This window comes from Syzygium oleosum, unplaced genomic scaffold (genome assembly GCF_021117445.2).
Source record: "Syzygium oleosum isolate NSW1041296 unplaced genomic scaffold, Sole_v2.1 Sole_v2.03, whole genome shotgun sequence".
Lineage (NCBI taxonomy): Eukaryota > Viridiplantae > Streptophyta > Magnoliopsida > Myrtales > Myrtaceae > Syzygium > Syzygium oleosum.
Window position 1 is genome coordinate 733,648 of NW_026607487.1, and position 23,867 is coordinate 757,514.

Sequence of the window (23,867 nt, forward strand, 5' to 3'; positions counted from 1 at the left end):
GCCTATAAACAAGTCATCATAGCGGAAACCCTACCTAATTGACTGGAGATCCCAAGATCTAGGTTCAAAGGGACAACTAAGTTATGAAGACAGTGTAGAGTACTGTCAAATTTTTACTCATTCCCGGATGAAGACAGTACTAATATGTGAAGGTTAAGCAAAAGCTTTTAATGATTCTGAATTGAGTATGTGGTATACTATATGTTCAGAAATCACCTATGTGAGTGTGAAGTGAGGGCCGCTTCTGTGAGAATTGAAAAAGGCCGAATTCTCTAAAACACTCATGAGACCAGGCGGTGTTCATGGCCAAAAACGAACACAACAGTGAGAACCAACTTTGTTCGAGAAACAGTTGTGTGATTTCTATTATCTAGGCTTACACCAAAGGTCGACAGTTCAAAGACATCAAGTCTACTGATTGACCGAGTAAGTCCGATAGGTTTCACTAAGGAAAGTTCAAAGTCTCATACTACTTATCCTGATGCAACATTTTCTCATGGAATAATCGCACATTGCATTTCATGCATACACGAAGAGTCATGATATCTGAACTTCTCATTCATGTAGGGGATTGTTGGGATTTTGGCACCCAAATCCCATAGAATTGAATGAGAAGTGTGTGGATGAAAGTGTCCCACATAGGATAGAAGAGGTGATGGGAGATGGTTTATTTTGAGGAGCCTCTCAAATGGGTTTGGGCCCCAAGGGGTACCCCACTTTTGTGGAAGAGAGAGGACCTACGTCAAGCTAGGTCGGTTCCGCCGCCGCCGTCCGGCCGGCTCGGTTCGGTTCGGTTTTGGGTCCATTCTCTATCGATTTTTTTTTATTTTTTTCGAACAGACACGTTTTGTTAGAAATTAATTAATTATTTATTTTTTGGACAAACAGACATGTCTGTTCATGAGGTTCGGTTCGCCCGAACAAAAACCGGTTCAAGAGAGCCTTCGCTACTGTTCATTAACCGAACGGGAACCGCTCGTGACTCTTTATTTTCGTCCTAGGTGACTATTCACTTTCGCACATGACCAAACGAAGTCTTGTGACTCTTCATGGATATTAAGACTGAACCAAATTGAACATTTTCGGGGTAGTCTCTCCGCATATTCATTTTTTTTTTCACGGTATTCTGCTGCACGCTCATTCTTCATCATTGTCATTTTTTGTGAGATTTTTCTGCGAAGTTGCGTTCGAAGGTTTCCTTTGAAGAAGTACCGCTTCATAGGAAATGCGATCCGTTCTATCCTGGGAGGCAATTGTTCAGCAACCTTTAGGTACCGGTAGAGGGGACAAATTGTCTTAAGGACACAACGTGAATTCGTTGGGCTCAGATCAATCGTCAAATTCGGATCACTCATTTCAGGTTTGTCAAACAACTTTACTTTATTTTGCACATACAAACACACGTATCTGAACAACAAATCTCTCGCTATGATACCACAAGTTGCGCTCTTTGTAATCTCTGTTTCTATTGACTGGAAACCGGACCTGAGGAACGTATCCTCTCTTTTTCACCGACTCCTCCAACTTCGCATATGTTGTTACCCAAAATTATGACATTCTCCCGTGAACTCTGCTTAATATCAGCAGAGCTCATCCATCCCTACTTTTCACATTCCGATGCGTGGAGGAAACTCCAGTGAAGCCGCATCAACAATCCATAAAAATAGTTACCTTAAGTAATGGTGCAACAGTTTCCCACAGCCCTTCTTCATGACTGCAGCATCATCCGAGAGAACAAGATTGCCTTCGGAATCACTTCCCCAGAAGAAAGGAATGCTTCCATCGACATCCTGCATGACTAAGAGAATAGACAGGATTAGATAGATCACAGGTGGAGGGAGAGATCGAGAGCAACATCCCAGAATGAAACCATGAGTCATTATTACTGAGAGAGGCCAGAAAAGTGGTATCCGGAGGGCCATCGAAGATCCAGAGGGCCATCGAAGAGCACAAGCACAAACTTTCCAGTGACGTCTCGCACAATATGTTCAGCAGGGCAAGGCCTCCGATCGCTCCGAGTTCTATAAGCTTCTATGACAATAATGGCCTCATTGGCGTTCCTGTTCAATCCATATTGCTGCTTAAGAAGAGCAGCATCGTCTGTGTGCCCTTTGGAACAAACAGAAGATGTCATCCACAACAGCAAACAATCTGCCACAGGGGGTAACACGTCAAATATCTATACAGCAACCGTTATTGGAAGAAAGAAAGCTTCTTATTTCGAATATCGATCTGAAAATGTGGAAATAGATTATTCTTATTTAGAAATATCGTGGAAGATAATTCAGAACATATAAGCGCACCATACAAAGATTAAAAGCTTGTTTTTTTTTCGCGTTTTGTTAAATTGGAAAAAAATCTACACGTATAATTGACTACATTAGTCCGACCTCAGCAGCAGCATTCGCACTTGATCCTTCCCAAGAGATTTTTCCACTAAATTGCTCCTACAAATCTGGACTTGGTTGTTTAGAGTTAAATTTAAGTAAAGGAAAACTTTTTTTCTTTTTTTTTTGGGGTCAAAATCTAAATTTCAAAGACGATGAAAAATGTGTATATTTACGTGTCAATGTTGTATACAGTGAAAGTTTCAAGAGTTGAGGAGTAAAAAAATTCAAAGTGGGTAAATCGCAAGGTTTACAATTAAATTAAAAAAAGAAAATAAAAGTTAATAATAACGAAAAATAAAACAACACAAGCAGAGTAGGAGACAAAGGTCAGATATTCTGAAAAAAATATAGGATCCTTAGCACCCCTCATACGATTGTATTATGGTTGGGGATAATCTTTCTAATTTGAGCAAAATCAATTTCTCTCTCCCACTCAATTTACTCAGCATGTCGCATTCTCTTTTCGGCTTCGATAAATCATTTTCGAAAATTATTCGGACTCATTTTGGTTTTCATCACATCCTTACTTTTGTTTCTTTGATAAATCATTTGATATTTTGGCAATTATATATAGCCCCTGGAGGGTTGTGAGATGATGCAACTGATTTGGTAAAGGGTTTATCTTCGGACTATTCGAAAGTGTAAGACTCAATAGAGAGATGGGATGGGGAGGGAAAAGTCCTCTATCTCTAATGTTGGACAACCCACTGTTACCAAAGGAGTGAAGGACGACTTTATCTTTGGACAATTAATGAGAGCGAAAGATGAGAGGGCGATGGGAAGGGAAGGGAAGTTCTCTATCTCTACTGCTGGACAATGCCTAAATTCCAATTTAGTGAGGTGGGAGAGCATGTGAAGGCATTGTGGTAGGCTTCTAAGATTCTCACAGCTTTCAATTGTCATAGAATTCAGCGATTTTACGGTGATCTCTTCCAACGACTCCACTCCCTCGCACTCCCAAATAGTAAGTTCCTTCAGAGCAGCAAGTCTACCCTTCGCAAACGTAAAAGATGTCAAAGATACATATTTAGCTATACGTAGATATTCCAATTGAAACATCCAGTTATTGCTGCCGGGGTCATATAGAGGAATGGTTGGTCCCATGATTTTTGGACAATTTTGAATGTTCAAATGTTTGAGCGTGTTCATTGGAAGCTTTTCTTAACTCGTGCAATCCCTCAATTCCATCCTTTCAAGGTTGTAGGGCAGCTCTATCTCTCCTTCTCCAGCCACAAAAGATTTCACATTTCATTTCCATCTTGCCACAAATATGTTAGCTTGTCGCAGCTTCTTATATGAAGCTCCTTCAGCTTAAACAATCAGCTCATAAACCCATAATCAAAGCAAAGAAGCTCTGCAAGATTTTCAACTTTCAGTATGGTTAGAGAAGTTGTTGACGAAACTCTTTGAGATCTCCTTGTTACAATCCTCAAAATATAACGGTGGAGAGATGGAAGACAAACCAGATTGGTTGAGACATTCAAATGTGGGCATGAAACGAATTTTGAGCTTTATGAGATGATCAAGTTGACGAGGCAATGTCTCGACCAATAAAGGACATCTCTGGACAGCAAGATGTTGAAGATTAGAGAATGGGACTTCTTTTTCTTTGCCTCCAGCATAATGGGACCAATCCTTCCATGCCAACATTTTTTCGAACTTCAAAGTTAAGGATGAAAAAGGCTTTTTACTTCCGTAAAATTCAGAGCCTAACATGCTTCTTCAAGAGATAATTCTCTAAGTGAAAGTAGTTGTCCAAGTGAAGGCATTGATGCAGCATTAAGACAGCCCCGTAAGCGCAAAGACACATAGAATGGGATGGACCATTTAACCATGAGGGAAGTATTACAGTACTAATGTGAGGTCGTAGAGAGTGTAGAGAGTGAAGCACCCGAGCTTCGCGCTCAACGTTCCGGAGGTTCCCAAAATTTTCATCCCCACGCAAGAATTAGTTGCTAAGGCCTTGCTTTCCAAACAAATTAGCATCAACCGCATCTCTAACTTCTACCACCTTCTTCAATTCATATATGAATAGTTCTCTTGAAGATGTGGCAAGTTCTTTAACTCATTTATCTGTGGCCCCTTCTCTAGTCCTACCACAAACTTGTACAAGATCGTAAGATTTTTCAAATTACCGATACCTAATGGCATCTCTTTTAGACCCCCTGTATCTCTAATGTCAAGAAACATGTTGGTTGAAATTTTTTGGAATGATTAATGATGTTATTCGCGTATTTTTGAATGACCGCTGATTGTTCAGCTGAAGACAGTGGCCCTTCATCAGAGCTGATTTTGCATCTATGCACAAATCAGTAGTGAATCTGCATTTCACCAAATAATGGACTTGAGTGGGAGGGAAGTTGATAGTATAAAATGCAATCAAATGAGGTGTGCAGAAAACTCAAATTCAATTTGATGTAATGTGTTCGGTAGCAAGAATAGCCGTATGAGCTTTGAAGAGGTTCAAGCGGAAACACATGGCAAGAAAAGGAGGAAGAAACTCACAATCCAGTTTCTATCTCTGCAAACCCCAGAAGTAAAATGTTTTGAGGGTAAGATTGTTAATAAGTCAAACAATAATACTTGACAAGAACCTTAAGAATGCTGTCATATGTCGAGTTACCAGTAATCCCCGCATGAACATTGACCATCAGTGAACCGATGAAACCGATTGACATCCCTGACAACAATCTCTCTTTTGTAAATATCAGAAGCGAATTTCATCACCGTGTGACAGTCACCACAAGTCCTCAGGTTCTTCTTTATCCTAACAGGAGCTCCATTTGGGAGTGTAAGAAGCGCAAAAGCAAGAGCCAATCTCTCGCTATGATACCATAAGTTACGCTCTTTGTACTCTCCTATGCTATTGACTGAGAATTGGACTTGAGGAACGTGTCCTCTCTTTCTCACCAACTCCTCCAACTGACCAAGCATCTCATAAATCTCACGCGTCATGGCGTGCGACCTATCGTGCACGGTGAACACAAAGGTCGTGTTTTTTACATCAACCCAGCTACACCCTGGTTCCTTCTTTAGCCCATTGACAGACATCAGTCTTCTAACTTCATCCGCTTCCTTCAATCTTCCCTCACGCGAGTACATGTTTGAAAGCAGCACATAGTTTCCTGGATTATCAGGTTGCAACTCAAAAAGCCTATCTGCGACTTCTCTGCCCATTTCAAGATTTCCATGATTTGAGCAAGCACCAAGCAAAGCTCCCCATGCTGTTGCGTCAGCTTTGATAGGCATCAATTCTATGAACTTCTTTGCTTCGTCTAGCCGGCCAGCACGACCAAGTAAGTCAACCATACAAGCATAGTGTTCATGTCCAGGGTTTATACCAAAAATCTTACTCATGGTATTGAAATACAAGTAGCCTTTGTCAACACGCCCAGCATGGCTGCACGCCGCGAGAAGACTAACAAGGGTAACATAATCAGGTTTAGTTCCTTGCCCTAGCATATCCTCGAACAATTCAATTGCTTGATCAGCACACCCATGTTGCTGGAATGCAGTAATCATCGCACTCCAACATACCACGGTTCGGCCCTTGATCTCTTCAAACGCCCGAGTAGCATCAGCTAAACTACCACATTTCGCATACATCATAATTAAAGCACCTCCAACGCAGCTGCTGTTAACGGATCCACTTTTTAATATCTGATCATGAATCGAGGTGCCCTGGCTCAATGCTGAGATAGAAGCAGTAGCATGAAGCACAGTAGAGAACGAGACCTCATCGGGAATTACACCTTTACTTCTCATGAAAGTAAAGTAATGGCAAGCCTCTTCAAACTTATCATTATTGACAAACCCCATCATCATCACATTCCATGTAACAACATCTTGAACTCCACTAGTCTGGAATTGCCTAAGAGCATCATCTAACGACCCACATTTACAGTACATGTCCAGCAGCGAATTCTTCACGTATGATGAACTCATCAAATTCTCCTTAACAACCAAACCATGTACCTGCCTTCCGAATTCTGAGCTGCCATTATTGCCACAAGCACTCAAAGCGCTAGAGAAAGTCACTTCATCCGGCGCGATAGAATCTCGCTTAAGAACCTCCCTGAAAACTAAAACCGCACGGTCAAAAAACTTGTTTTGCAAAAGCCCCACAACCATAGAATTCCAGGTGACAAGGTTTCTGTCAGGCATTTCGTCAAACACCTTCTCCGCCGCATCCATACGGGAACATTTGGCGTACATGTCCACCAAAGCACTTCCCACGAAGATGTCACAGTCAAACCCATGTTTGATCACCAAGCAATGAATCTGTTCACCATGAGACGACACCATGGTCCCTGCGCAGGCAGGTAAAACAGCAGAGAAGGTAAAATGGTTGGGGTAAACACCAGTGCTCCTCATCTGGTTAAACAGGGTCAGTGCCTTGAAGGGCTTGCTGGCATGGGATTGTTGGGTGATGAGGGAAGTCCAGGTGACCACATTTTTGGACCCATCACTGGCTTGTGAGAACAACAGCACGCTTTGGTCAACTTGGCCACACTTGGCATACAAGCTGAGGAGCTTGTTGAGGAGGGAAGGGAGGGAGGTGCAGTTGCTGGTGATGATCTGGGCATGTATTTGGGTGACATGTCTGATGTTCTTGGTGTGTGAAGCGGTGTTGAGGAGGTCATTGAGTTGAGTTGGGGCGGGTGGTGATGGGATTTTCTTGGGATGTGTGGTGTGCAAGAACTTGGGTAACACAGAGGAAGATGAATGGATTGCTGTGTGGCTTTTGCTGTGAATCAATGGGGAAGGAACTCTCATAATACTAGGACAAAGAGCAGTCCTTCTACATCATAGGGTACATGCTGTCTTCTTAAATCCATGGATGCCAACATCCATCTTTATAAGCCGTGACACTACTGCAGTCTTGCAGCAAACTCGAAGTAAATTGTAAAAATTTCAAAAATCAAAGAATCAAATAAATTACAATAATTTGTTTGAATTATTATTTTGAACAATATACGTGTCTATTGATTCTCTCTCATTTGGTCGGGCCGTCGCTGCGATGATTTGCTTCGCGGGCGAGGTAAGGAAAAGAAAAGAATCGAAAAAGCGGCTGATTGCTCCACTTGGCCTCGAGGAATGTTGCTCGGTCAGTAGAGCTCTGGTTTTGCAATTGGGTCGTCGCGATTACGTGTCGGATACGTCGTCTTGGTCTTAATATTAGTTTGGATGCTTCCAATGGCCAATTAGCCTCCTTTTTAATTTCCCCCTTCTTTGATACTAGTCGTTCTCTAGAAATATCAATCTCAGCAGTTAGGATAGAGAAATTTTCAGTAATCAGACATAAATAGGAGAGCTCACACATTTCATTTCACTTCTTCACATAACATAGGAAAACCACACAGCTATGATTACACTGCAGATATTACAAAAGCATGAGTACAGTCAAACTATCTCATGATTCTAAGATTGTCTTGATTAGGGATAATAGGGTACAATAATCTCTACAATACTCAACCAGACAAGGTGCTGAACAAGATTTCAAGCGCATGATTCCGGAGACAAAGAGAGGCTTGTTAGGCAGCTTCAGCAAAACCCAGCTCGAGATTGCCAAAATCAAACACCGTGTGATAGACCCCCATAAATACGTCGCCGAGAATCCTGCACCGAGATCCAATGCGAGGTGAGGGGAGAAAAATGTGGATAAAGATCGTCTTGAAGCAAATTATAGAGCATGCATATGAGAAGAAAAAGAGATGTACATACCAAAGAGGACCTCGAGGAGGCGGCACATCGAAAGCCATGAAGCCGCTGACGCAGATCGTATTAATTCCATCCCCAGTTTTCAGAACATACTGAAATGGGAAAACATGACGAAAACAGGAATTTTATCAAATGCTCCATCAAGCAGAGACAGTTCATCACACGGTACCAGACAATAGCCAACTAAAAATAAGTTAATTTGCCATTTTGCAAACTTTAACCTGCTCGGGAGTGAGAGTGAAAGGTTTCTCCCCAATAGTGAAAGTCAAGTTTGGCATGCCTGCGATGTTATTGCAGTCGACTACCGATTCACCCATTGGACTCGGTATGCTTTCACAAAGCTGTAAAAAGGCTAAGAGTCAGAAGAACTAAAATCTAGTATCAATATGCTGGCATTGCATTTTTATGTGCTTTGAATTGATTACCTGTGTCACATAGCTGAGTACTCTCTCTTTTGTTCTCTTCTGTTTTAGTTGAGTCTGGACCCATATGACAGTCAGCTCGCAGGCAGTGCAAACGACATCATCGCCTGACAGTCCACATTTCAGTGCATATTAGATCTCTAGTCATATTCTCCTAATAATCTCACAAGCAGTTCAAAGAGAAGTCATCACCTAATTTCTCGTTTTCCTTCTCGACCACGGTTTTGATTCCCGGGCTGCAAAACAAGTAAAAAAGTCGGTTAACAATTGTGGTGTATGTTGACACCTATATTTTTGCCCAATTCCCCGCGGCCTTAGGCCAGGCTCAGGGAGGTCGCCACAGTATATTATGCACATTTTTTTTTCTAGCTTTCCATACGTCAATGCTTTTTCAATGTCAGTTGGACAAAGGTCCAAATGGTAACGGCGTATGATGGCAAATATTTCACTGGGAAATTAGTAGAACTCGTGTTTTCAATATGACTAATGCTTATTGCTAGAGTAAGAGGCGTTGCTTTCCTTAAAGGTGAACCAGAAATATTGAAGTTAAGCAGTCATTTAACAATTATAATGCAAGAACTTCCTCACCTCACATGCTTTGTCCCATTGAAAATGCATAAACCGATCTGGGAACAGACTTTGTCGGGTTTCACCTGCAAACCATAATGATAAATTCTACTCAATTCATCCAAATGAATGAATACAAGTGGCGGACAAAAAGAAATGGTCAGTGACATACACCGGCAATCAAGAGATCCCATATCAAATCTCCATACTGAGACACAACCTCCTTGCATTCGGTGCTCACAACTCCTTCGGCCCCAATAGCATGGTTGATTTCAGCGACCACAGACTGGTAAACATTCCCAACAGGTGAACTTAGGAATACAATAACGACAGGCAAGTAGACACAGGACAGACGTAACAGGCAGAAAAACTTTCGTCGACATAGATTATTCTTAAGGGCGAACACATACTGTTGGACCAGCAAGCAAGGAAGTTCCCGAATCTACAATAGCTGCACATCCACCCTTGCATACACCTGAAAAGAAGTTGACGTCAGCCATGTGATTAATGGTAAATTCAAAGGCACAAATCTACAGGGCATTCGTACAGAATTCAAGGACTGTTGGAAATTTTTTTCGAAAGCAACCATGAGAGAAGATCATTAAATAGGAAAATGTGAAGCAATTGAAACTAAAATAGACAACACAGACTACTGGTATATGTACAGCTTTTATCTTAACTTTGAGACATCCTCGGTGAGAACAGAAAAAGAAAATGATGTCATAATCAGCTCATCGGAAGTGTCTAGAAGATAACGTCCAATGATATCATTCTGTTAGAACAATTTATTTTCAATTAGAGACACAATTAAGCTCTAAGAAAAAGGAACTTAGTGTGGCAGCTGCAAGATTACCTGTCGACTGGTTGGCAATGAGAATATCGCCCATATTGAACTGAAAGGACAACAAGTTCAAAGTCAATGCCTTTTCTAGAGAGAGTGATGAATGTACAAAGAATGAATCATCATCGATATCTTACCTGCCAGTAACCTTTTTGTGTAACTGGAACATATACATGCTTCCCCTTGAAGTGTCGTTCGTCGACCCCGCCAAACACAATCTCGCCTCCCTCTTTTGCATCTGGATTACGGTTCAACCAGAAGGAGAATATTTCATCGTCCAACATACCCTGCTGCACCATATTGTACCTGTAGTTTCTAAAATCAGCAGCCATAGACAACAGAGATAGACAAAAGAATGACGAAAAATAGGTTTCAAGCTCCAACAAAAGCAGGATGACTCCATGATTGCTGTGATACCAACAGCTAAAGCTATGGGACCATACCAGACAGGGGTGACATTTGCGACAGAGATCTCCTGGAAGCCAAGCCCCAGGATTCCATCGAACTTCGCCAAAACAAATGTAAGACTTCCTTCTCGGGTGGCCTCAATGAAAACCTGCAAGTCAAATAAGTGAACATGAAGGTTTATAGTCCTCTTCAAGAACTAGATTTCTTTCTTTGATAGAGAGAGAGAGAGAGAGAGAGAGAGAGAGAGAGAGAGAGAGCCCACTTGATCTTTTACAATGAGATTGCCGACTTCAACATTATCCTGACTCAGAAAACCAGAAACCGATCCAGATCCATAGTTTATGTCACAAGTTTTTCCTGAATCACCAACAAAGAAAAGTACCATAAGTACACCACCAAATTTGACGAAAAAGATAAGAACCTTCCACATGGATCATCTGATCTGGTGTTCAAGAATTCAAACATCAAGGTCATACCATTTTTTGTGTATGTACTAGAACGGCTGGCCTTGTATTTGGAATGGAAATAGCAAGCAACCTGCACATAATAACCAACCCAGTCAGCATTCCCACAACAATACACGTGTCATGAAACATAGCAATAAGCACGACTCACCGAGAAGTAACATTTTGCTGATGGAACCCAGAGATTTGAACTGCCGGTATCAAATATAACGGTAAATTGCTGTGGGGGAGAGCCGATGCCGATCTCTCCATAATATTGTGCATCCAAATAGTTCTTCAGGGGTACTATGTCTTCTCCTCCAGTGCGCATATTATAATATAAGCCCTTTGAACCGTATTTTGAAATTCCCTCTTTCCTTGCGGTTCTGGCAGCATTGATGCTCAGCACATCGAGGCGCCGCTTCTTCAGCCCAATTCTCACCAGGCCATGGGATGAAGTAGGAAGAAGAGGCACAGTTACAGCCCACAAACAAAATGCTGCTAAAAGATATTTGTAGCCCATGTTGTATGCAAAATCCTGTTAGCCTGTCAGGACAAGTGAAAACAAAGTAGAAAATTCTTGAATCAGCCCAGAAGTGACGGGGAAAACAACTTGGATCACCAATGATTTTGACGAAAATATTTCAAAAGAAATACAAAAGTTCAGAAGAGTGCTGCTTAACATGGATTTGGTTCATTGCACTCTTTTAACTGATAAAGTAGATTAAAGACCATCAACTTAGAAATTAATCAAGAAAGAATTCTACTTCAGCTGAAACAAATCATTCCCAAGAGTGAAATATGAGCATTCTACTTACCACAAACTACACAAAGATCACATGTGAATGAAACCATTTAGCCAACTTAAGTTCACTTTCCTACCCTCAAAGCCACAATAACAAATGCTTTTAACATCATCGGACCAAAAAAACACGCTTTTGACAATTTATGACTTCCTTCAGGAGCACCAATCACACCAACAGAAACATTCAAGCTTTAGAGCAAGCGAATGGGACACACAAGCAAATCAAAGCAAAGCCAGTAAACTACTAGTCCATGCATGACATCATGATCTCAGCAAGAAAGAAACCATTAACCCTCATGCCCAGAGAGTGCAATTCAAGAAGCTTAAATCTTGAAAGCAACAGAGTCTGGTATGAGCTCTGTGATCACGGTGACTTGAGTGATGTTGTTCGACACCATCAGACACAGGGATCAAACCTTGCCTATGAGCTTGAAGAGAGAGAGCTGAGGAAGGGATGCTGACGAGCTTTGCTGGAACGCTTCAGTAGCTTGCAGAAAGATGAGGAACTACTCGCTTTGATTTTCCTTTATCCTCTCTTTTTCGAAGTACAATAGTTACCTTTTGTCCGCAAACACATTAATATCTGCTAAGCGAATCCCATGTTTTTGTTGCTGACGCGCCTCAGTCTCTCGTGATATTTCTAGGAAAAGAAATTATTTGCGCTAACATATAAAATAGCAAGGGTTAATACTATAAAAAATCTGAAACTGGCATATATACAATAAATTTACTTTAAATTAATTTTTTTATCACAAAAAATCCCAAACTGGTACAACTATGATAAATTTACCCTCCGTTAGTTTCTATTAAATTTTACTATTAAATTGCTGAGTTGGATCACACGCGACGGTTGACGAATGTACCAGTTTGGAGTTTTACCCTCCGTTTGTCACATGTGTATCAGTTTGTAATTTTTCGTGGTATTAACCAAAAATAACAATACCAGGTTCCAACTGAAATAATGTATATCTATAATATATATGTACATTTATATTACATATATAATATCATAAATAATATCGATAGGGACTAGAAAATTTTTTCATACCAAGCGCAATTATTTTAGTGATTAAAGTAGTTTTCTTATGCTTACGGCACCTACATTTTCATAAGTTTTGGAATTGTTAATTAAGTTTTTTCAGTTCGTGAGGGAAAATCAAAATGAAAATATTGAACATCGAATTAGCTGAATACATTACAAGAAATTGATAGGGACAAAGCTTTATTTTTTAGGTAAAAAAATCTGTTATAATTTATTTATTTTTTGAATTTTTTCGAAATTTGGTAGAACTAAGTTGCCTTGACTCTTGCATATGTAGGTCCGTCCTCGGACATCGACAGACATACAATTTTGATGAAATTTCATTATTAACTTCACTGTCTTAATTCATTCTCGTAGCGATAAGAAATTATACCAGAAATCAAATTAGATGGGTGCTCGATATCCAAATGAGCCAATGAAAAAGCCGATCAAAAACTCATATTTGAACTGAATCATACCGATCAAACTGCTCTATTTGGTACGATCTCGAAACCCTACATTTAATCGCACTAATTAAGATCACTCCAACCTCACTCCCTTCACAATGCCTCGATGACATTGAAATGCATATGTCGGGCCATAACGATGATTCCAAAAAATTGTTTGAGCATGGAAATTGCTTGGAAGTTTCTTTAACATGGCCAACATAGGAAAGTGCAAGAGACGACGGTGTCCTGGACACGAACTTGTCCGGGCAACCCAACATTGGAAAAAAAGGAAGCATCCAACATCTTTACATACACATTTCCTCCACTTTTTTTTTAAAGTTTTTGTCTTTTTTCATGCATGTACGAACGCTAATGTCTTTTTTTTTTAATTATCCAAAAATTCTTAAACCTATTGTACGGCGGCTAATTTAATTATAAACATATCAATTGTGTCAATTTAGTCATAAACCTTTTTGCTGATTTACCAATTTAGTTCTAAACTTTTCAACGTTTTGCAAATTTAGTCATCCTGGCCTATTTTTGGTCGAAAATCGCTGATATGACGGTATAGTCAACACCAACCGTTGAACGTGGCTTGGTTAGCACTAATGTGGATAATTTTTTTACTTATTTTAAAATTTTTTGATTTTTTATAAAGTTTTTGAATTTGTTTCTTTTCTTTTCTTTATTTTTTGTCTTATCTTCTAGTCACCAGGCCTCAAAGGTGGCTGACGACTGGCCAGAGGAAAGGTTGGCCTTGCCAGGCTCTAGCGAGGCCAACCTTGTTGACCTCACCCTACCACTAGCAAGATGGTTGCCCTTGCCAAATTTGGTAAGGGTGAGACTCGCCAGTGACCGATGAGGGGGAGCCTCCCCCAACCTCATCGGCCTATACCGAGACTTGGCGACTGGCTAGAGGAAGAAGGAAAAGTAAAAAGAAAAAAATTATAAAAAAATTTAGAAAAATTTAAAAAAATATATAAAAATTGTCTATGTCAACGTCCGCTATGCCACGTAGGACGGCCGGCACTGACTAGATCGTCACGTCAGCAATTTCTAGCCGAAATGACTAAATTGACAAATCGTTAAAATATTTATGACTAAATTGAAAAATTATTAAAAATGTTTAGAACTAAATTGGCATGATTGAAATATTTAGAATTAGATTGGCAAGTTATCAAAAGCTTCAAGACAAAATTGGTACAAAAAAAAAGGTTTAAGAATGAATTGGCTGCCGTACAATAGATTTAGGATTTTTTGGATAATTTTCCTCCTATTTTCTTTTAATTATAAAGTCAGAATTGATTTTTTGGCAATATACTTTGTTTTGTGAGAGTTTTTTGTTCTGTCCAAAAAATACACAAAACGATGGTTTTAGAATATTAATTTGTGCTTAGTTGAAATACGGGGTGTTTGAAGAACATTTCATAAAATAAATTTCTGATAAATGAAAGAATACATATTTATAGTCTGATTTTTTTTTCGCTTTTATTGTTTTTTGCACACTCATTCGTTCAAGTGCAATATAGAGTCAAATCCGAATTTGCTATTTGGATAATCAAGTCGAGTCGAGTAAATATTTAGCACACAAAGCATTTTACTTTCTTAAGATCGAGGGTGAGAAAGACGGAACAATCGACCTTGATCAAGCTTCAATAGTGGATGGTTCTTAAATACCTAAACGGGCGATGAGTTCATGGTACCTATCTAGGTGACGTTGTCTCCACATATTTTTCAACACTGAATCGAGAAACAAAAAATCATGACCAATCAAGTTGAAATCTATCGAGCGGTCGAGAATCGTTTCATTTCAATTCCGAATAGTAAAAGATTGCGAGGGCATTGTGCACTACGGGAACTATAGCCTGACCCCTCGGGTCGAGGCATTTTCAAATTGATCCTAGTTATAAATCTTCCTTAGTAGCCATTGGGGGTGTGCACAGAAATCGGACCGCCTTGGAAATTGGACCTTACTGAACCAGCCGATTCTAGGCGATTCCCTAAACCCTAAACCGGACTGGTCCAACCTGGGAATCGGATAAGTACCGACCGGCCTCACCAGTCCGGTTATGGATTCTAGAGTGGAACCGGCCCAACCTGGGAACCCATCACCACTAGTAGGCTAGTAGCCACCAAGTGAAATTGAACCTGGGCCGAGCTCAACTGTGATATATTTAGCCCAGTAAGCACTGAACCGAATGCATTTTCTTTGTATGAAGAAAGAAGCTGAAAAACAAGAAACTCACTGATCGCTGCTCCGGTCATCTTGGGGAGTGGAAAAGTTGCAGACTTTGAAGTGAAGAGAGACGATTCCCCCCCTCGTTCGATCGACTCGGGTATCAACCACTGCTCAACCCTTTATACTTCACGTGCTTCAGCTTTCACTACCGTGCATACGACTTGAGAAAAAAGGTCCGCAGAGCTAGTTCTCGGGCTTTTCTGGGTTGTCCACGCCAACCGTTCGAGGAAATTACCCACTGGGATTTTGCTTAATGAACTTGCGGTTCTGTGAGTTTTTATTTTCGTATGGGAGTTGAAATTCGAAGTCATTTGATCATTTTGGCGGTTAACTGCATGATGGGTCGTAATGTGATAGCAATATAGTGGAAGTGTTATAGTCGAAGTGTCTTTTTTTTTTATATAGCGGAAGCTAAAGCTGTGAATTTGATCCTTTGTGCACTTCTTCATTTATTTTTTGTGGGTACTTTTCTAGACATGATTGTTGTCTCTAATGGAGTACTTGATTGAGCATATGCCAGTTCTTAGAAACGAAAATGAGCTCTTGACGTGGAAGTTAATGAATTTGACTGATGTGGAGCTGTTTAGATGGCATTGAGGCGGCTTTTGGGGTGGTCTGATGGTGAGCTGATGAGATCAGATTCGAAGCCTTGTTCGCGACTGATGAGACAAACGGCTGCCATTTTCACGGTGGGCGGAGGCTTGGGGTTCTGGGTTCTCTGTAGAATGCACTATGGTATGTTGTACTAGTTAATTACACATGCTTCTATTGCCTGATCCTGCATAAGTTGAAGTGGTGCTCAGATGTCTGTGGCATGTATTTATACAGGAAATTTTTGGGCTTTCTCTAGCTAATGAAAACACAAAGAAGGAGGCAATTGATAGTGGTGTGTTTCGTTCCAATTGATGTTGTTGTGACATGAATAATTTCCCCCTCACCTAACACATGAGCTTATTCCCCAGCAGGATCCCATTTCTATTGCTGACTGAAGTACTTTAGTAGAATCTGCATTTGGCTACCTCCTGTCTAGTGTGGATTGTACTTGATCAAATTTTGAATTCTTTGTCTTGCTTATCGTCAGTTCTCTGTTAGATTTTCATCTCATCTCTGTGTACTATGGACCAAATTGTTGGCCCTGAATTTTGAGTTTCATTGGAGGGAAACCATAAGGCATATAGCATAAAAGACACTTATCCTCTAGAGTTTAGAATAATCCCGCACTTTTTTGGGTTGTCGGCAGTTGTTGTAGGCAGAGATAATTGGCTTTGAGAACTCTTCCTCCCTCAAGATGATAAAATAATAGGGTTTGCTGTGCTTCTGAACAGTACCTGTTAAGTTGCTCTTTCCCTGTCAGGCGCAAGGATCACAGTACCCAGGAGTCTCCGGTGGGCAGCTTTCGGAGCTCTATCAGTGAGCTCAAGTTCGGCATTGCTGGTCCGCCTGTTCAGTCCAGAATGTGAACCGCAAAATATTGCTGCTTATGACAAAGGAAGATAGTAGTGGTATTCAAGTAGAGCTGTCTTTCTTCTTTCATATAGTGACTCATGAGCCCATCTTCTAGTTATATACTTTCTTGCTGGACTGAGATTCTAGTGGAGTGATGTTAATCTTCAAGTCTGTATTTATTGATTCTGCATGATGAGTGTTCCTCTAGTGCTAAGATTGGCATATTTTTGGGTTAATAAACAACCTAAGTATATTACACACTAATGTCAGGGTTTCCAATATAGGCATATAACTAGTTGTCTTTTATATTGGATCCATCTCAGGCTAGAACTGTGATAGATCCAAATGGATTTGGAATCAGGTATGGTACCTAATTGGACAAAGCATTCCAAAAATGCTCTGACTAAGACACAATGGCACAGCTGTACTTATAACCAACTGAAGGGCTTTTCAATTTGGCTGAGTCACATATCATTTTGAGGTTGCGTCTGTTGGTGCTTTTATCATTTTCCACTTGGAGTTGGTTGATATGTCATACATGCACTTGTTTTGCATCCTAGTCCTAGATAAATATTACAGAATGCTAAGCTGTGATTCAGTGTCAAATTTAACAACATGCGATCGAGTTGGCTGTGACCAATTGATATATGGGCAACAGCTTGGACAGTGCTTTTGCCTTCGTCGGCGCTAACCGTTTCTGCAGAAACTAAGAGCTAAGCTATTCTTCTGCTGCTTTATCTGTGGTTAATGCCCCTGAATTGCTTTTGCTCCCTTTTTGGTTGATGACGCCCTTCAGTAGACGAACATAGGAAATGCTAAAACTGACAGAAAATTGCCAGATTGGTATCAGCAGTCGGAATTTTTTTTTGGCAAAGGCTCGTTCTACCATTTATATGGTAGGCACATCGTCTCCCAGTGTAAAAGACATGTGACAACATGCATGTTTTATGACATTATTGAAGATCCTATTGTTTTCTTGGTATGTTTCTTGGTTAGTTTTAATGAACCAGAGTCTGCATACCATTCTTTTTCCATGCAAAGAAAGTGGTTTCTATAATCTCTCAAGGAACGGCTTGCCAGGGGATTGGTAGCCATTGAGTAACAAATGAATAGATCTAAGCCGTGCATTAAGAAAACTTTCGAGTGTCGGTGTTTACGGTATTTTCCATAGGAATTACGACAATATGTACTTGGATACGATACGTTAGAATGGATCAATCCCTCAGTAGATCATAGACTCCCAAGGAAAAATCCCAAGAATTGCAGGATGATTGAGCCCACGACGTGGACATGTCCGAGGTTTTCCTGAGAATCGATGTGCTTGTCGAGACTTTGGGCCTGAGAAAACCGAGGGAGAAAATCTCAATATGTGCTTGGTCCAATGTCCCTTATCAGGCTTCAAGGGTCATATGGTCCCTTATCGGCTGAGGCAGAGAAAGGCTGAAATCTCTAAAGGGTTATTTAAGTAAATGATGCCAGAGGAAAGACGATAGAATCGTGAGCACTTGGGTGGAGCGCTGGTTTATTATATTCAATGATGATGGACGAGAAAAGGCCAAGAAGAAAGGACAAAGAGACAGTGACGTTTATTGGGTGCACGTCTCACCAATTCACTAATGGCAACTAGGAATATAACTTGTATCCACATGACCACACCTTTGAGAAGTCGACACTCCTCCGAATGATTCACCTTTCCCACTAAATGGAGTTCTGTGAAGTAAATGTGAGGAAAACTTGGTGTGAACGCCAAAATCTCTCTAGCTCTTTTCCCTCTCTCGAGGTGACCATAAGAATACTCACGAATTGTTCCAAGCAAATATGAAAAAATATGGATATATATAAATATATATATTCATCTCATAAACGATGTTGCGGACATAATTAATTGCGATTCAAAAAACTAGTGTAGATATCAACTCGGAGAGTAGATATGAAAAGGATGGGAAAGAGCACCAATTCCCCAATTGAAAACTTGTTTTGTTGAAATTAGTCTAAGCAATGATTTATTAGTATCCAACACTCGTTGCTCCTTCTTATGAATTCGAAATAAGGGCGTGAACGATTCAAAGCTTTAGCGAACTACTCGAGCTTGCTTAAAAAGACTAGTCGAACTCGACTTGATGTTTTTTCAAGTTCGATCACCATGAATACCGAGCCCGCTTCAAGCTTGAACTTGGAAGAATGCTTGATCTCGAGTAGCTAGCGAGTATGATCGAGTGATCAAATCTCACAGCGTATATTTCCTTCGTTCAGTTCCATTCCTATAACTCGCAACGAGCCCAAAATTAATCCTCGGATAATCTAGTCGAACTCAAGCTCATCAAACACTCCATGTCGAGTGGATCTCGAGCCGTTGAGTATTCAAACATATCAAAGTTTGGTCGAGCCCAACTCGAAACAGCAAAATTTATTCCAACTCGACTCGACTCGACTCGATCACATTCGAATCCATGGCAATTTCATCTTCCCCCAGGGCACAGATGGTGACGGCTCGAGGGAGCGAAAGAGCGAATAGGATTATGTACGCCACGCATGTGTGCTGATGACGGCGTGGTGATAGTAAACCACCGAATATTTTCTCAGGAACAAGAGAGATAGAGAGACAAAGGGAAAGAAAAGCCTGATATAGCGCCTGCTGACTCTGCTTATTCGGTTATGGAATCTCCCTATCCCCTCTTACTCGTCGGTTGTCATCTCTCTCTCTCTCTCTCTCTGTCTCATCCCAATAACATAAACCGAACAAAGCCCCCCCAACGCAACAACAACAGCAACACAAACATAAGACAATCCCCTCCTTCCCATGGTTTCTCTCTCCTCCTCCTGTTCTTGTTCTTGTTCTTGATCTTGTTCTTGATCCAGACCAAGAACCCCGAACCCTCGCCGACCCACCAATGGCCTCTCCCAAGAACCACCGCCACCACCTCCACCCCAACGGCGACCACAAGACCCATGTCCCCAAGAAGCCGAAACTCGCCGCCGCCCTCATCACGGATTCCGAGGTCCAGTCCGAGTTCGCCCACCACGACCCTTCCGTCGCCCGCATCAACAACGGCAGCTTCGGCTCCTGCCCCGCTTCCGTCGTCGCCGCCCAGCAGCGGTGGCAGCTCCGGTTCCTGAGGCAGCCCGACCACTTCTACTTCAACGTGCTCAAGCAGGGGATCCTGGAGTCCAGGGGCGTGATCAAGAACCTCGTCAATGCCGAGGACGTCGGCGAGATCTCGATCGTCGACAACGCGACGACCGCCGTCGCCATAGTGCTCCAGCAGATCGCCTGGGGTTTTGCGGAAGGGAGGTTCGCGAAGGGCGACGTCGCGGTCATGCTCCACTACGCGTACGGCGCGGTCAAGAAGTCGGTGGAGGCGTACGTGACGCGCGCCGGCGGGCGGGTGATCGAGGTTCAGCTGCCGTTCCCGGTGAGCTCTAAGGAAGAGATTGTGTCTGAGTTCAGGGCGGCCTTGGAGAGGGGGAAGGTGGATGGTAGCAAAGTGAGGTTGGCTGTTATCGATCACGTCACGTCGATGCCGAGTGTGGTGATTCCTGTCAAGGAATTGGTCAAGATTTGTAGACAGGAGGGGGTTGACCATGTTTTCGTAGATGCGGCTCATGGGATTGGGTGCGTTGACCTGGATATGAAGGAAATTGGGGCTGATTTTTACACCAGCAATCTGCACAAGTGGTTTTTCTGCCCGCCTGGGGTCGCGTTTTTGTACTGTAGGAAGTCTTCCGGATCGTTGGACTTGCATCACCCGGTTGTGTCCGATGAGTATGGTAAAGGGTTGGCTATAGAAAGTGCTTGGATCGGAACGAGGGATTATAGTGCTCAGTTGGTGGTGCCTTCGGTCTTGGAATTTGTTAATAGGTTCGAAGGCGGTATTGACGGGATTAAGAAGAGAAATCATGAAGCTGTTGTAAGAATGGGGGAGATGCTGGAGGAGGCGTGGGGGACAAACCTCGGCTGTCCACCGGATATGTGTGGGAGTATGATCATGGTAGGGTTGCCTGCTTGTTTGGAGATATCGAGCTATGCAGACACTCTGAAGTTGAGGGCCCATTTGAGGGAGAGTTTTGGTATTGAAGTGCCGATTTATTACCGATCTCCAAAAGAGGGAGAGGTTGGTCCAATTACAGGGTATGCTAGAATCTCGCATCAGGTTTACAATAAGGAAGAGGATTATCACAAGTTTAGAGATGTGATTGACAAACTCGTGGGCAATAAGTTCACTTGCAAGCTTCTTCATGACTAATAGGGTAAACTCCTTGAATTCATCAACGATAAACTTGTATTTGCTATTATTGTTCTTTTCCTGCTTTAGCAAACAGCAAGTTAGTTTTCTCCATGAAACTATGGAAAACAGTCGGTGGCACTTTCTTAAAGTGTTGGATCTTGTCTTCTGTCTGGACCATTGTGATTGGGAAACATTTGTTAAGATGATCCCTTGCAGAAGACTTTGATGATAAATAATCAGAGCACTGCATCCAATACAGAACTCCTCACTACACATTTAAATCTAATATTAATGAGAAGTATCTGCAAATGCAATTGTGGGATGGGATAAGAACTTGCTGTACCTTTCTGAGTTGGCTTGATGCCAAATTGAGAAGCATGCTTATAATCTTGGTTGGTATTTGAGAACTCCAGTTCTAGAAGTAGAATAACTGACAAATAACTAGCAAACAGTGCAGAAAAGGTAATAGGAACTGGTTTGATTTTTGAGACCTCGGCTTGCAGAAAATTTTAATTTAGTGGCAAATAGGACATGCTTCGGATGTATTTCTTTGAGGCTTATGTTCTAGTTACACTTCTGATGGCCAGTAGGAAGTACAGTTCAGGTGGTAGAAGCATTCTGTTTTAATTCTGTCTAGCGTAATCGGCGAGCTAGGGTAAAGAAAGCTCCCTTTTTTCCCTATTGGCAGTATCAGTTCTTATGCTTTGTCAATGGTCATACATTGGTTTTCATATTTGTCATGCCCTAAGCAAGGTGGCTTTATGGACTCCGGTGGCTGAACAACAGTGTTGTTTGTTTACTATTTAATGGATAGAGAGATTTTACTGAGGAACATTCTCCAACTATAAGGTAGTTATGCGCTGTAGAAGTAAACAAAACAGAAAAGGCCTCGGGGCTAGGCGAGAAGGGCGATAAAGTGGGTGTGGTATTTGTGCATTGGGTTCGGCATATACGGTAGATATAGCAATTAAAGTATCTCGTGTTACCTCTGGTGATCCAAAGTTTGACTGATCTTTTTTTGTTTTCTTGTAGCCTTAATGTGTTCTGATAATAAAAGCTGCAGTTTTCAGCTCAGCTTGCATGCCGTCGGCAGCTGTCATGGTTTAGTTACCATGGGACTCCAAGAAGTCTGCGTGAATCAGGAACTGAAAGGATGTGCGTCGCCTTTGTAATTAGATTTTTAGGAAAGGTCTTGACTGCAGGCTCAGTTAGATTGAGAGATGCTGATGACGGGCTCTTCTAATTTCTTCGGTTGTTTAATGCTTTGTCGATCCTCCTTTGTGCAAATAAATAAAAACGAACCTGTTCTTATGTCGGCAGGAGCTGCCTACAAAGTCTGTGGATTGAAGCTTTTGTTTATTACTGTATTGATTCTCCACAGCTTGTTATTTTTGGTAGGATCATCCTTTTGCCTGCGCTGATGATTGCTGCTTTCCAAGCAAGTTCTATTGTCAAAGCAGCAACCAGCTTTTTTACATTTGTGCCAGCCCCTGGGATTGTGTCCATGTTGAAATCCATAATAATCTGAGATTATTATGATGCTGCTGCTCTGAGATGCGTTAAAAATTGGCTGCCGTGACTAATTTCAACATTGGAGTGTGCTGTTGTTCAGCTGTATTGCTGCGAGATTCGAGATTCAATCCGTTTAGAAGAGGCAGAGATGTTCTCTGTTTTCTGTCAAGCATCATCACAGAAAGTTTCCTGGTTTACAAATTCCATAGAGGCAAACTGTATAAGTTAAGAGGGTAAAAGTCACTGTGGACAGATCCTGATTAACTCTGATTAGTTCATAATTAACTGGGGCTTATAGATTTTAGTGCCTGGTTGAGTGTTTCTGATAGGGATGGGATGTCTTAATAGGCCTAAATCAAAAAGGTGTTGAAAAGGAGTTGACATTTATAGATTATTTCCATGGTGGTGAATTGATGAAAAGAGAAGTCTTTTAGTGGGTGATGGTGAAAAGGAAAAGTTGGGTACGAGTGATTCGCTAATGTGCTTTCTATGTTGCTTCTTGGAGAAGAGAAAAGCATGACATATGTAATTAAAAAACTAGTTTTGTTCGCATGGTGTCAATTTTTATATGATGAATTTGATGAACCTGCCCTTCCAATGACAAAAAAGAATCAAGTTTTTGGGGCAACATCACAGTTTTTTTTTCGGGTCGGATTGCGAATTGAGAACTCTTTTTTGCCCGGATTGAAAAGGCCGAAAAATTCGACCCGATCCATCAAACCCATCTTAGATTGGGCGACTATAATCGGGTTAATCGATCGTTCAATTGGAAACGATAAGGGAACCGATGTATGGATCCGCCATCGTTCGGGCTCCAACAGAACCTCAAAATGCCAAAGCTATAGATCTGGATATTGACATTTGCCCGAACCGGAGGTTCCGAGTGCACTTAACGCATTTGATATTACCATCGCTTACGAATCGAAAAACTTATCTTATATGTCAATTTGTACGGCTATGACACGATGTATCAACCTTATTAGTAGACATCTCGATCAACTTTGCATTCGAAATTAACTCATTTCTATTGCGTCAAAGGAAGAATCTAAATGTGGGTACCATGATTGTTTTGGATATCCATTCACGTGATATAGTGAAGTTACAATATTTTTTCAATTTTATGAGGGGTCATGTTTGATAAACAAGGCTCCGTTCGTTTCGCATAAAATATGACGTTGCTGGAAAATATTTTCTATGAAGTTATTTTCCAGAAAAATGACAATATGTTCTGTGTTTGATCGAAACTTGAAAATGAAATGGAAAATATTTTCTGCCATTTGGCAGGGAAAATTCGGTTTGATTTTCCTCCATGTACTCCTTTCGATCATTTTTATGTTTTTATTCTTTCTGTTCTTTGTTTTCTTATTTTCTTTCTTT

At 41.2% G+C, this 23,867-nt stretch overlaps 4 protein-coding genes across 7 annotated transcripts; 2 read left to right on the forward strand and 2 right to left on the reverse strand.

Moving 5' to 3' along the window:
• Positions 1-4,781: 4,781 nt before the first annotated feature.
• LOC115677990 (pentatricopeptide repeat-containing protein At2g03880, mitochondrial-like) lies at positions 4,782-7,277 on the reverse strand. Its single transcript, XM_030601240.2, has one exon. The coding sequence runs from the start codon at positions 7,164-7,166 to the stop codon at positions 5,010-5,012; it is 2,157 nt and encodes a 718-aa protein (XP_030457100.1). The 5' UTR covers positions 7,167-7,277; the 3' UTR covers positions 4,782-5,009.
• A 415-nt stretch (positions 7,278-7,692) lies between these two features.
• On the reverse strand, positions 7,693-12,172 carry LOC115678158 (aspartic proteinase-like). Its single transcript, XM_030601483.2, has 15 exons — positions 12,014-12,172; positions 10,965-11,338; positions 10,826-10,886; positions 10,612-10,706; positions 10,385-10,497; positions 10,079-10,247; positions 9,954-9,993; positions 9,511-9,575; positions 9,273-9,386; positions 9,122-9,186; positions 8,726-8,769; positions 8,537-8,640; positions 8,333-8,452; positions 8,115-8,203; positions 7,693-8,009 (listed from the first exon to the last, which is right to left on the reverse strand). Exons 2-15 carry the CDS (start codon positions 11,313-11,315, stop codon positions 7,925-7,927), a joined length of 1,515 nt encoding a protein of 504 aa, XP_030457343.1. The 5' UTR covers positions 11,316-11,338; positions 12,014-12,172; the 3' UTR covers positions 7,693-7,924.
• Positions 12,173-15,252: 3,080 nt separating this feature from the next.
• On the forward strand, positions 15,253-16,942 carry LOC115678009 (uncharacterized). Of its 3 annotated transcripts, none has more exons than XM_030601277.2 (3): positions 15,253-15,403; positions 15,894-16,041; positions 16,661-16,942. In XM_030601277.2, the coding sequence occupies exons 2-3, from the start codon at positions 15,894-15,896 to the stop codon at positions 16,801-16,803; spliced, it is 291 nt and encodes a 96-aa protein (XP_030457137.1). In that variant the 5' UTR covers positions 15,253-15,403; the 3' UTR covers positions 16,804-16,942. The 3 variants fall into 3 exon arrangements, with proteins under 3 accessions (XP_030457137.1, XP_030457139.1, XP_030457138.1); XM_030601279.2 differs by having other exon boundaries at positions 15,273-15,575; XM_030601278.2 differs by lacking the exon at positions 15,253-15,403 and having other exon boundaries at positions 15,794-16,041.
• Positions 16,943-19,377: 2,435 nt separating this feature from the next.
• LOC115678140 (probable L-cysteine desulfhydrase, chloroplastic) lies at positions 19,378-22,375 on the forward strand. Of its 2 annotated transcripts, none has more exons than XM_056309842.1 (2): positions 19,378-21,000; positions 22,042-22,375. In XM_056309842.1, exon 1 carries the CDS (start codon positions 19,644-19,646, stop codon positions 20,994-20,996), a length of 1,353 nt encoding a protein of 450 aa, XP_056165817.1. In that variant the 5' UTR covers positions 19,378-19,643; the 3' UTR covers positions 20,997-21,000; positions 22,042-22,375. The 2 variants fall into 2 exon arrangements, with proteins under 2 accessions (XP_056165817.1, XP_030457313.1); XM_030601453.2 differs by having other exon boundaries at positions 19,379-21,000; positions 22,011-22,375.
• Positions 22,376-23,867: the final 1,492 nt, after the last annotated feature.